At 51.1% G+C, this 12,835-nt stretch overlaps 1 protein-coding gene across 2 annotated transcripts in view; it reads right to left on the reverse strand.

Annotated features, from left to right (window-relative positions):
- Positions 1–2,364: 2,364 nt before the first annotated feature.
- LOC126516890 (uncharacterized) overlaps positions 2,365–12,835 on the reverse strand; it is a 36,244-nt gene continuing 25,773 nt past the window's right edge. For both annotated transcript variants that reach the window (XM_055064053.2, XM_050166978.3), the window contains one exon: positions 2,365–3,900. In XM_055064053.2, coding sequence (XP_054920028.2) covers positions 2,715–3,900 — 1,186 coding nt within the window. In that variant the 3' untranslated portion in view covers positions 2,365–2,714. The remainder of the gene's footprint in view (positions 3,901–12,835) is intronic.

Here is a 12,835-nt window from a genome sequence, read left to right on the forward strand (position 1 = left end):
TACCACTCCCCCCCTCCCCCCTCCCCCCAATAAGCAAGCAATAAATGCAATGGCCCATCCCTCTCGAAATGCAGAGGCTACAAGCACTCAGTAAAGTGAAGCGTACAGTGCATACATTCATTGGAATCCCGCATATAATGTACAGAAACGCGGCTTCCAGTCGAGTGGTGAAAAAAAAAAAAAAAAAAAAACGAGACCTTCTCAATGCCTCATGCCCCCGTCAGCAAGCATAAAATTAAATGGCTCATACCCCCAAAAGGCTGAGGCTACAAGCGCTCATTTAAGCGAAGCGAATAGTGCATACATTCATTGAAATGAACCATACAACAAACAGAACAGCATACGTGTCAATCTCTTGCTGAGAAGATGCAACGCATGATCGAACAAAAACGTCGTTGGCGCGAGCCTGACCCCGCCATATGAAAGCGCAAAGCCTCAGCTAAGCGTCGGAGATGAGCCAAAGAAGCAGAACATCGAAAGCAGCAACGCGACAATGCGATTTGGTGCATTGCCAAGTGTGCAGTAGGCTTTGGCATTCACCTATTACAGGAGCGTAACATGCTGTCGACCTTTTTGGGTTTTGTCGTGTGCCCGTGTTGTGTGCTGCAATGTTGGCAGCTCTACTCTACAGGCAGGTGACTTCGTTGCGAGATGGCAATTTGCGATCGCTTGGAACTGCTGTGGTTGCTTAGTGGTTTTAGTGTTACGCTGTTGAGCGCGAGGTTGCGGGATCAAATCCCGGCCACGGCGGCAGCATTCCGATGGGGTGAAATGAAAAACACTCGTGCATTTCGATTTAGGGGTACTTTAAAGAACCCCAGCTGGTAGAAATTAATCCGGAGTCTCCCATTACAGCGTGTCACAGAATCACAACGTGGGTTTGAAACGTAAAACCCAATAAGGTAAATTAAAATGCGTTGGTTTGTTTCTTTTTTGTTTTGGACGAAAAGGGGCATTGAATATATGGTTTTTCACCGTTCACCCCGCTCCTTGGTTGGCAGCCAACAGGGGGAAAGAAACCGACCTTGTTATTTATACCTTACATTGCCAGCTTGCTAGCAAAATTATCACTATATTCACTATTACTTTAGTCTGTCTCATGCGCTATCTCATATGCGTCTTAGCTGTGTTTCGGTCGTTCCTTGTTTTCTCTGTAAAACTTCCCCCCCCCCCCCCGCTCAATCCCTCGCTGTCATTTCCCTAATGTGTCACTGACGGTACCCTAGTACCATAACTATATCACATGAACGTTTCAGTTTATTTTGCAAGGGCCAGCTTGACTGTCTTAGTGCTTCGAAAATGTACATTTGCAATGCACTGTTTCGAAGAGTACCTTATTGCCTTTGCGCTTGTGGCGGAAACCATTTAGTGGCAGCTTTCAACAGTAAGTTGCCGCTTGTGTTAAGACATGACAGAGAAAGGTCTCGAGGATTTCGCGAAGGTTTTCGTAACTGAAATCTAGTTTAAATGTCGATGTTTGGCGAGAAGTTCCCCTTTTCATTCGAAGCCCCTATAGCTTTTCTTATGCTAACCATGCACGCATTACGGCAAAATTGAGGACGGCGCAACGAGCTATGGAAAGAAGAATGATGGGTGTAACGTTGAGGGATAAGAAAAGAGCAGATTGGGTGAGGGAACGAACGCGAGTTAATCACATCTTAGTTTTAATCAAGAAAAAGAAATGGGCATGGGTAGGACATGTAATGAGGAGGGAAGATAACCGGTGGTCAGTAAGGGTTACGGACTGGATTCCAAGGGAAGGGAAGCGTAGCAGGGAACGGCAGAAAGTTAGGAGGGCGGATGAGATTAAGAAGTTTGCAGGGACAACATGGCCACAATTAGTACATGACCGGGGTAGTTGGAGAAGTATGGGAGAGGCATTTGCCCTGCAGTGGGCGTAACCAGGCTGACGATGACGACGATGACGATGGTTATATCAGTCACAAAAAATGATCAAGCGACTTGAGGTGAACGTCATGACCGTTCCAACATGGCACAAAAGAGGCCTTGTCTCACTCTCCTCGTCGTTTTTCTCTTATCGCTGCACTTCCTGACCTTTCTGCACAACCGAAAGATACCCGCGTAGGTAAGGCGCATCAATCGTTCTGTTAACAGATGCAATGGCTGCACGCACTCTAGCGGCAATAAGATCGCAAACAAACGGGACACTTGCCGCCTGTAGAGTGGCTGTATATGGTTCCCGTGGGAGCACGCAGAGTAACTCTAGACTTCTGGAGGTTGCCCCTTGCTACCGTCATTGCAGCGCTGCCTGCCTCAGCCAAGCTGCGTTTGGGTACCGTTTGCGGTAGTTTTCCTTTCTTTTACCCCACAGTAGGAGCAGAAAGTTTAAGAACCAAAACGACGCCTTAGACAAAGTCCTTTATTTAAATAAAGCTAGCACGGTGCACACATTAATTTGCTATTCAGGCACATCATCTCCACGCCAAATATAGGGAAGAAACGCACCGATTGTAAATGTCACTGAAAATGCTCTTGAAACTGAAACAGAGGGGACGCTAGTGAGATGAAGGCCTCCTAAGACTAGCGTGCTGCATTAGCAAGGAACGGTTCACGCGATAAACACGCTCTAAGAGTTGGAGTTATCCGCAACTTGACAATAAGCAAGTTCAGTACACTTAATTTTTTCTTCTAGCGCCTCTCGGAATCTCTCTGGCAGGCTGAAAAGAGTTGCTGATTCACAGCTCAGACTCAACTCAACCGACGCTCAGGAACATGTTGCCAATGACCGTGCAGCGGCGTACGGAGTCGTGCCGGCGGAGCGCGTCCGCGTTTCGAAGCAGGGGCTCCGTTGCGCTCTCGTACAGAAGTCGGGCAGCGTCCGCGAATCCCGCCGCGACGGCCATGTCCAAAGGCGTCATGCCTTCGTCGTTGCGCAGGCTCGCGTCGGCCCCTGAGCCCAGCAACAGCGCTACGCACTTGTCGTGGCCGCGGCGCGCAGCCACGTGCAGTGCCGTATCGCCTCGGAGGTCTTGGACATCGCGGACGCCGTAGTTCCGCAGCAACAATTCAAGCAGGTTCACCGCGTTGCGAGACGCGCAGTAGTGCAGCACCGTTTGCCCGAAGCGGTCGCACAGGGACGGGTCGAGCAAGTCCGCCGTCTGCGTTTGCGTGTCCCTCGTCACATCTGTTGAGCTGGCTTCCTCACCGAGCTTGGGCGATTCTGCAGGCGCGCCTGTGGGTGAATCGTCCGTCACTCCGTCTTGCTCCGCCGTCGCTCCATCTTGTTCTGCGACGGTCTGGATGAGCAGTGAGGCAGTTTCGCAGTGTCCCTTGACGATGGCCAAGTGCAAGGCGGTCTCCCCGCGCGCGTTCTGAACATTCCGGATATGCGCTGCCTCGAGCAGTAGCCGGACCACTTCGGGCCGGTCGTGGCGACCGGAAGCAGCCAAGTGCAAGCACGTGTCGCCGTCCAGGCTTACGGCGTCCCCCTTGCACCGCGAGGCCACCTCGCGGATCACCTCAAGCTGCGACGCAGTCGGTGCTACGCTCGAGGACACCGCTGCCTTGACGCAGGCGTGAAGCGGGGTTAGGCCGTAGACGGAGTCGGCTACGCGCTTCCACGACGCCGGCGGCACGTGCTTGAAGAGGACTGCGGCCACCGCCGGGCTCCGAAACACCTCGTGCAGCGCCGTCCAGCCGCGGTTGTCGCCCAGGCACGGGTCGCAGCCGAATTCGAAGAGCACCGAGGCCACGGCGGCTCGGTCTAGGCGCGTGGCCTCGAGGATGGCGGTACAGCCTCCGCCATCTTTGCTTGGGTCGTCGGCCGTCAGAATGCCCGACGACAGCGCTGCCGCTACGCCGCTCGCATCGTCCACCCGCACTGCCTCGTGTAAACGGCGGCTCAGTGCGGCCTCGATGTCACTTCCTTCCATGCTGCACCTGCGTAAATGTTATGCGTGCATAATTATGGTGACAAAGAAAGCGATTGCGTTTGTTTAGTAGCGAACCGAGATGTAAGACACTTGACAGTGATATTGAAAGACACAGAACGAACAACATGCGACTTTAGGCAAGCAGTCTCTGGGAATTTTCATTTTCGTCACTACAAATCATGCTGACAGCCCCACACAACAAAAAAAGAAAAGAAAGAAAAAGACGCCATATCACTCTCTGCGGTGTTTTCGCAGCCGTTTGTCATGAAGCAATGCCAAATTTTAAGAAAGCTAAATTACGGAGTTTTACATGCCAAAACAATGATCTGATTGTTAGCCGCGTAGTAGGCGGGACTCCATAGTAATTTTGACCACCTCTGACCACCACAGCGGGGAGCAGGCGTCACGCTTTCGTATATTTTTTTTTCTTTCTAGCGCGCGCCGACCTCCATTGTTGGGACTGCGCGACGAAAGTACGGCAGGCGGACTGACGGAGTGCGTTAGCGTAATAGAATGTATAGGGCCGAGAACTTAATTGCGATGCCATGCTGCTGCACCTTCGGTTGCCGCAACAGACACAGCGAGGGCAAAAAGCTTTTTGCTTTGCCGTCTGGCGGGCGCAACGGGGCGGCGGGCGCAACGCAAGAAGTAGTGTGGATTCGCAGGATCGGGTGGGCTGACTTCGAGGAAGTGGCAAAGAACGCACGGCTTGGTGAAGTAAGGGACACGGCTACTCACAACCTCTTATTTCGAGCCTAGTTCACGCCTTCTGCTTCGAAAAAGTGTGTGTTCATGCTCTGCGTGGTTTTTAGCTCGTTGTTTGACTTCTTTTGCGAATGTGCTCTCTTTGTTTCATGTAGTTTCGTCTTGCGGTGAAATGCACGCATCTGCAGCTGGCCTGTGACATAAAAGCCATAAAAGCCGGCGCGTGAGAGGTTCCTGACCGCACACAGCCATTCCGGCTGTGTGCGGTCAGGAACCTCTCACGCGCCGGCCGAACAAAAGTATCCTGCAGGTACGTAAATGAACCTACGAAACCACGTACACATACTTTCACGCTGTCAACACCTAAAGCTTTGGTAATTACGCGCGTGTTTGAGTACACCGCGTGCTTGCGTCGTGTTTCAGCAACACGAACTCTCAACGTCGCGCGCTTTACGCCTTAAATACGCCTTGAATAATGGTCCTTTTCTCTATTTCTTTCGCAATTCCAACACGAAATTCTAAAGGCCAGTTACCGACTGACGAAGAAAGATCTCGATTGAAACAACTGCTCCGCAAGGCTCGAACGAACTTTTCTGCGGATTTCCTCCCGTAGCGTGTTAGCCGACGTCTGCTACGGCTGGCCCACCACCGGCAGCGCCACCGTCGAGGCCGCGCCGAGCGGAGGAGGAGGGAAGTGAATGGCGCTACTTTGGGAGATTGAGGGGTTTTACACGTAACTAAAACCCCTTGATAATTTGAAAGTAGCGACACTCTCTTCCTCACGGCGCTTTCCTCCTCAATTCTCCTCGCCCGCCGGCTGCGCACGGCGCGCTTTTCCTTCTGTGCTCCCGCGGACGGGCCGCAGGATTCTATGGAGGCGTGTTATTTTGGGCCAATTGCGCGCCCCAGTGGGGTTAAAAATTTTGAGAAATGCTAATAACAGCATCGATAATGCTGGAGGCAACGTTTATGAGGAGGTTGGTTTTTTTCTTAAAGCCGTATCAACGGGGTATACCGGTGTAAAGAGAGCTTTGAGGCGAGTTCTATGCTCCAGACAATTTTTCTGCCTCATGATCAGATGCTTTACTTCGTGCGTCTGATCTATTATTGCTCGTGACACATCCGTTTGTGTGTGGCTTATTAAGCGAAAGCCTTAGACCTCTGTTTCAAGGTCCCGTTGTGAGCTACAGAAAATATCACGTGACCGAAGGCGGGAAGCGAACCAAAGCATGTGAAGCCGCGTATAAGAGATGCTTAATGATTAGCAAAGTAATGATTGATTAGTGATTGGATTAAGATGAATTCGGGTGTATTAAGGAGGATTAAGGTGGATTAAGGCCGATGAAGGTGCATTGGGGTGGATGAACGTGCGTTGAGGTGCATTAAGGACGATTATAGAGGATTAGGGTGGATTAAAGTGCATGAAAATGAATAAGGGTGGATTAACGCGGATTAAGGTGCATTAAGAAGGATTATGGTCGGCTAGGGCGAATTAAAGTGAATGAAAGAGCTTTAGGGTGGACTCAGGTAGATGAATGTGGATTCGGGTGGATTAAGGTGAATTAAGACGATTATAGTGGATTGGGGTGGATTAAAGTGAACGAGGAAGCATTAGGGTTGATTAAGGAGGATTAAAGTGCATTAAGGAGGGTTAGAGTAGATTAAGATCGATGAAGGTGGATTAGGGTCATTAAGGAGGTCTTTCGTGGATTATGGTGGATTAAAGTGAGTGAAGGTAGATTAAGGTCGATGAATGTAGATTAATGTGCATTAGGAGGATTATGGTAGACTAACCGGTCTTAATACTCAATGAACCCTAATTCACCTTAGTCCGCCCTAATCCACCTTAATCCAGCTTAATACTCCCAATTCAGCTTAACCTACCCTAATCCACCCTAATCAGCCTTAATCCTCCTTTATCAACCCGAATTCACCTTAATCCACATTAATAGACCTTAATCTTCCTTTATCCACCTTAATCCACCCTAATCTTCGTTCATGCACCCTAATCCACCCTAATCGGTCTTAATACCCTTTCATCAACCATTCACCATAATCCGCCTTATTCCTCCTCCACACACCTTATCCTTTATTCATGCATCTTAATTCTTCTTAATTCACTCTAATCCATCTTAATCTTCTTTATTACCGCCTAATTAACCTTCATCCTCCCTAATCCACCTTATGTCAATCACTAATGATTCATTAATTAACTTGTGTAATCATTCTCATATACACGGGTGGACATGCCTTGGATTACCTCTGGCCTTCCTTGGGTCACGTGATACTTCCAGTTTACAACGCAACCTTGAAACATAGAGATCTACCCGCCATGGTTGCTCAGTGGCTATGGTGTTAGGCTGCTGAGCACGAGGTCGCGGGATCGAATCCCGGCCACGGCGGCCGCATATCGATGGGGGCGATATGCGAAAACACCCGTGTACTTAGATTTAGGTGCACGTTAAAGAACCCCAGGTTGTCGAAATTTTCGGAGTCCTCCACTACAGCGTGCCTCATAATCAGAAAGTGGTTTTGGCACGTAAAACCCCATAATTTTTTAACATAGAAATCTAAAGGCTTTCGCCTTAAAACTTAAAAAAAAACTCAATGTTGACTAGCTAACGCTCATCACCTGCAATACCCCGGAAAACTTGCCACTAATTTTTTTTCAGGGCGCGAAGCAGAATCTATAATGCTCCACTTCCGACTGAATAACAACAGTTAGCGAGGTGATCGAGCCGCCCGAGAATATTAAGCATACTGAGGACGACCGCAACACAAACGCAGATTAGCAGGCCGGAAGCATGAAAAAAAAAATGCAGCATTACGGGTTGCTTTGCTACGAGCAATAAGAAAAATGCCTCAGCTCGCAAACAACGCTGTTCTTTGTCGGAACAAAGTTCTTTCGGCCAATGTCATGCAGCCACTGCTTCCTGCGCAAGCCGTCACGCTTTCCTTGTGGTATCATAGAAACATATCATATCATAGCTATCTTCAGGCTTCTTGCGGCAGTTATATGCGCAACAGCACGGCATAGCGCTAGCACATAGAGCAGGAAACACAGCGGATACAACGTTCGCTACGCCGAGCTAAAGCGCCGAGCCAGCCGCGCTAAGGAAGCAAATGGCGCGAACGAAAAAGAAAAACACAAGCAAAACTCAAGATCCGCGCGTTTCCAAGGGCAACGGCAGGGAGACCAATCGTCGTGCAGAAAAACGGGGGCAAAACTGGTTGCCGCGGGGGAACGCGCGAGGGGCGAGGAGGAGGCGAGGAGGTCGCGCGGCGGCGGCATAGCTCAAAGAGTGTCGCTACTTTCAAATTATCAAGGGATTTTACGCGTAACGGCTCAGGAGCGCCCGTCTGGGTGTTGCGGCCACGCCGGGAGTCACTGTAAGATCGGCCCTGCGGGGTGCGAGCAGACGTCGACGGAGCGGCTGTATGCGGCTCGTACGATGTGGCGCCGGCCAGCTCAAGCGCTTTTTTTCTCGAAAGGGGCCGCTCAGACGAAGGCAACAACACGGCCGCCTTCCTCTCGCGCTGCCACTCGGGACAGCTCGGCTCTGTCGAAGGGTGTCGGCCACCGCAATTGACGCAGCGTGGCTTCTCCGCGGGGCAGTCTCCTGTAGGATGCGACTCACTGCAGCGGAGGCAGCGGGCGTCGCGGAAACAGGTGGCGCAGGCGTGGCCGAAAACGCCGCAGCGGTCGCACTGAAGTGGTCGGGGCAGACGGGCACGAACAGCGCGTAGCTGTTTGAAAAGTCGCACGTTTGGAGGCACGACGCTCCCGACGAAAGTGACGGTGACGCTTGTGCCACTCCGCGAGCATGACAGCACCGCGACGGGTGCTTCCAGGTTTTCTCTCACTGTGCGGGCGTCGAAAGAAGGGTCGACACCATAAATGACACCCACACAGGAGTTGCTGTGCAGTGCCTTCGAGCGCACCGGCACGTCACCAATGACGCACACCTCGAGAAGGGGCGCCGAGTAGGCACTGCGTGTCACGTCCACAGCCACCACGTTGCGACGGAAGTTGACACGAACGCGCCTCACGCCCGGCACGGCGGATAGCTGAGCGGCGACACTGTCCAAGCGCAATCATTTGCGACTGGTCGCTTTGCGACCACCTAGGTCGCGCGACCGGTGTCATTTGCCGGGGTGAATGAGCCTTGACATTTATCAGACACGATCTTGCACTTTGACACGATGCACTGCGCTTGTCAGCTGAAATTGGTCAGACCTGGGGAGGAGCGCTTTACGCTATGGAGACCACAGCATGTCTGTCAACAAATAGTGTTCTAAGCGTAGGGCTTTATCGTTTTGTACAGGAGAGTGAGTGAATGACACTTTTTTCTTCTTATGAATCGCTTCACCGAACATGACCTCCCTTAAATGAATAGGTTTTCCAATCTCGGTAGCATACTTGTGACCGAGAGGCAAAAAGTGGAACATTTGTTTTTTTTTTAACAGCCACTTTTCGTTTAAGCGAGACTTGAAGACGTTCTTTAACAACTTTACATGACATGTAGCTCTATATGCAAATCAGCGATAGTTACATGTCACACAGGCAAACCGGAAACAAGACACAAAACGTCTCGCCGAGCCTTGTCCAATAATAGCTCGACACGGAACAAAATTTTCTAACACAGTTGCCGCTGAGAGAAATCAATACTGCTAGGAAAATATTGCCAAAATACAGCTTGCTTTCATTCTAGTCAAGAGTTCGACGAAAGTTCGTCTGGTCAGGTAACATGATGATGAAGAAATTGCGGCCACTGACCAAGTCAAGGTGAAAAAACACACAGAGACGTTTGGCAATCTTCCCGCTAACTACACCCGTTCCCTACGTCACATTCTGCCATAAAAACGACTCGCGGCTCTTGCCCGCTTTTAGTGTGACCAAGGAACCCGTACGGGTCCCGAAACGTCTCTGTGTGTTTTTTCACCTTGACTTGGTCAGTGGCCGCAATTTCTTCATCATCATGTTACCTGACCAGACGAACTTTCGTCGAACTCTTGACTACATTTCCTACAGAAATAACTACGGGCAAGACGTCGTAACCAAAATTCGCCGGTTTGTCGCATTTACGTGCAGAATAGCCGCCTTCAAGTGCCACATGTCCTTCAACCAGACGTGCAAAGTGGAAGGCCTTGTCCCAAAAAGTCTGCGCTTGAAGACACCGGTTGCATCAGCGTGGGGCCACAAGATAATTCGACAAGCCGAGAGGAAATTATTGGCAGCAAGGGTTCAAGAATGCCGACAGAAAATCAAGGATTTGGAAACAGCAACGTTCTTCGCAAGGCGCCAGCTAGAACACGCCATTCTTCAATACTTCCCGGATGTACAGCTTCATGCAAATTTCGTGGCGACATTAAGAGACCGCCAGTGCAGGAAGTCGCAAAAAAGTAAGCTTGACGCTCTTAGGCCGAAGGAACCCACGCAAACCAAGGAAGTCATCCTCAACTTATCCTCCTACAAGCCTACTGAATCTGAAGCTGCTCTTCTGCGCAAGGGCTTGAACTTCAACACTGGCGCCTCACCCAACCCAGCGAGAGTAATCTGCGCCGTGGAACGCGCCGTCACTCAACTTCCTTCCGAAGTAAGAGAAGAAGCTCGCACCCGCGCCATTGGTGTTCTGTCAAAGTGGCGGACGCGCAACCCTCAAGCACGATTTTCACCTGCCGAGAAACAAGCCGTCGAGGGCCTCCGGAACAATGACTCCATTGCTATCCTTCCTGCAGATAAGGGAAATGCCATCGTGTTGCTCGACAGAAGTGACTACAATGAGAAAATGAAGGATTTGCTATCAGACGAGGATACGTACGTCGCGATCCAAAAAGACCCCACGGTCAACCTGCAAACAAGACTGCAGAAGCTCCTCTCCAAGGTTTTTAAATTTGTTCCACCGCAGCAAAAGCATCTCTACCATCGCCTCTTGTGTACTAACGGGTCCGCACCTGCAATATACGGACTACCGAAAGTTCACAAGCCAGGCGTTCCACTACGGCCCATTGTAGACTTTACAAGGTCACCGCTGCACCGGTTATCAGGTTACCTACACCAAGTGCTGGGCCCGCTCACCGGCAAGACAACGACGCACATTTCAAATTCTTATGCCTTCGTGGAGAAAGTGCGCGACATCTCCCTGGATGAAGACTACATTATGGTGTCATTTGACGTGAAGTCGCTCTTCACTTCAGTGCCTGTTGACCTGGCCGTTGCTACGTGCAGAGATGCCCTGCTGGCGGACGACACGCTCGCTGAGCGCACCCCTTTGGAAGTACAGGACATTTGCGAGCTTTTAGACTTCTGTTTGAGCAACACCTACTTCACTTATAACAAACATTTTTACAGGCAGATCAACGGAACTGCCATGGGTGCTTCCATTTCCGTTACTACCGCCAACTTGGTCATGGAAGTCATTGAACAGAAGGCCCTCACTGACTTCGCTCCCGCGCCGAAGGTTTTTGTCCGCTACGTAGACGACTGTTTTTGCATTGTGCGAAAGCCGGACGCTTCACGCCTCCTACGTCTTCTCAACTCAGCAGACGCAGCCCTACAATTTACCACAGAATACGAGTGTGACAACAGCCTCCCCTTCCTTGACGTCCTCGTGCGGCGAAGTGGAACGAGGCTCTCATTTGCCGTGCACAGGAAGGCGACTCATACCGGCCAGTACTTAAACTTCAATTCAAGTCACCCGGCTTGCCACAAGCAATCCGTTGTCTCATCTCTCGTGACGCGGGCCACACGCATCTGCTCAAGTGACCACGAAATGCAGAACGAACTGAAAAGAATTCGTCACGAATTATCCAGGAACGGGTACCCCAAGAAGTTTATTGGCAAAATGGAAGCCCGCGTCCTCCATCAAAAGCCGTCTCAAGGCAAGTCGCTCATGAAACGCGCTGGCGTCCCATATGTTCCTGGCGTCAGCGAAGCTCTTAGCCGCGTATTCTCAACATACGATCTCAGAATAGCCCACATGCCATCCAACAAGCTGAGAAATCAGCTTGTTAACGTAAAGGATCGGCTTGAAAGCAAGAATTATCCCGGTGTCATATACAAGGTACCATGCGCAGACTGCAGCTGCAGCTACATCGGTGAAACCGGCAAATTCACGAGAAGACTAAAAGAGCACCAAAGGGACGTGTCCAACAAGAAAAAAGTCTCGAACGCCCTTGCCGAACACGCCGATGATCGCAGTCACCGCATCGATTGGGAAAACGCTGCTATAATAGCTAAGGAAAAGAATTCGATGACGCGACTCTTGTTAGAATCTTTATTTATTCAAACTACTGACAACACTATCAACAGGACTGATGGCAATCTTCCCGCTAACTACACCCGTTCCCTACGTCACATTCTGCCATAAAAACGACTCGCGGCTCTTGCCCGCTTTTAGTGTGACCAAGGAACCCGTACGGGTCCCGAAACGTCTCTGTGTGTTTTTTCACCTTGACTTGGTCAGTGGCCGCAATTTCTTCATCATTGCTTTCATTCTGTTACGTTTCGCCTACGACGCGCGGTATAGCCGGCGCGGATGCAACGGACGCCGGGGCTTCATTCAAAGCGGCGGACTTTTTGGCCCGTTCAACGCTGCCGTAACGCCTCCTGCCAAGCGCGTCCAGGCATGTTTCAATGCCACGTGTATTCGTGTGTGCGTGTGTGTGTGTGTGCATGTTGGTGCCCACGCTTGTCAAAGCGCGGCAGCCGGGGAGAGGAGCTCCCCAAGTGTGAAGCGAGGAGGTCTGACCGGCGCCGGCCCGGCGGATGCGTCACTACACTCGTCTCAACGTGTCTCTCAGCCTGTCCGTGCCCCGCATCACGTGCGCCTCTGACGAGGCGTTCCTTCTTCCCCTCGACTCCGAGAGTATAAAAGCAGCTGCTCCCGGACGCCGAGAGAGGCTCCGATTTCTTCCGTTGAGTTACGTGCTCTCCCGTCTCTCCACTTCGGTCGACCTGACCGCCCGCTCTTTTGCGATGCTAGAATAAACAAGTTGTTCTGTTACCAGTCGACTCATGCTTTGCCGGGACCTTCGGATGCTTCCAGTTGTGCCCCAGGCCGCCAGGCCAACGCTACCCTTGGGGCTTGCGACCGAGATGCAACAACGGGTGTCAGCGCTGAGATTCCAACAACTGTCTGCCAGCGGTGAGATCGCGACAACGGAGGCCAGCAGCGAAGATATGCAGTTGACTGTATGCTGAGCAGCACAACGACCATCCGGGAGCAGTGCAACGA

The sequence above is a fragment of the Dermacentor andersoni genome, chromosome 1 (assembly GCF_023375885.2).
Source record: "Dermacentor andersoni chromosome 1, qqDerAnde1_hic_scaffold, whole genome shotgun sequence".
Taxonomy (NCBI): domain Eukaryota; kingdom Metazoa; phylum Arthropoda; class Arachnida; order Ixodida; family Ixodidae; genus Dermacentor; species Dermacentor andersoni.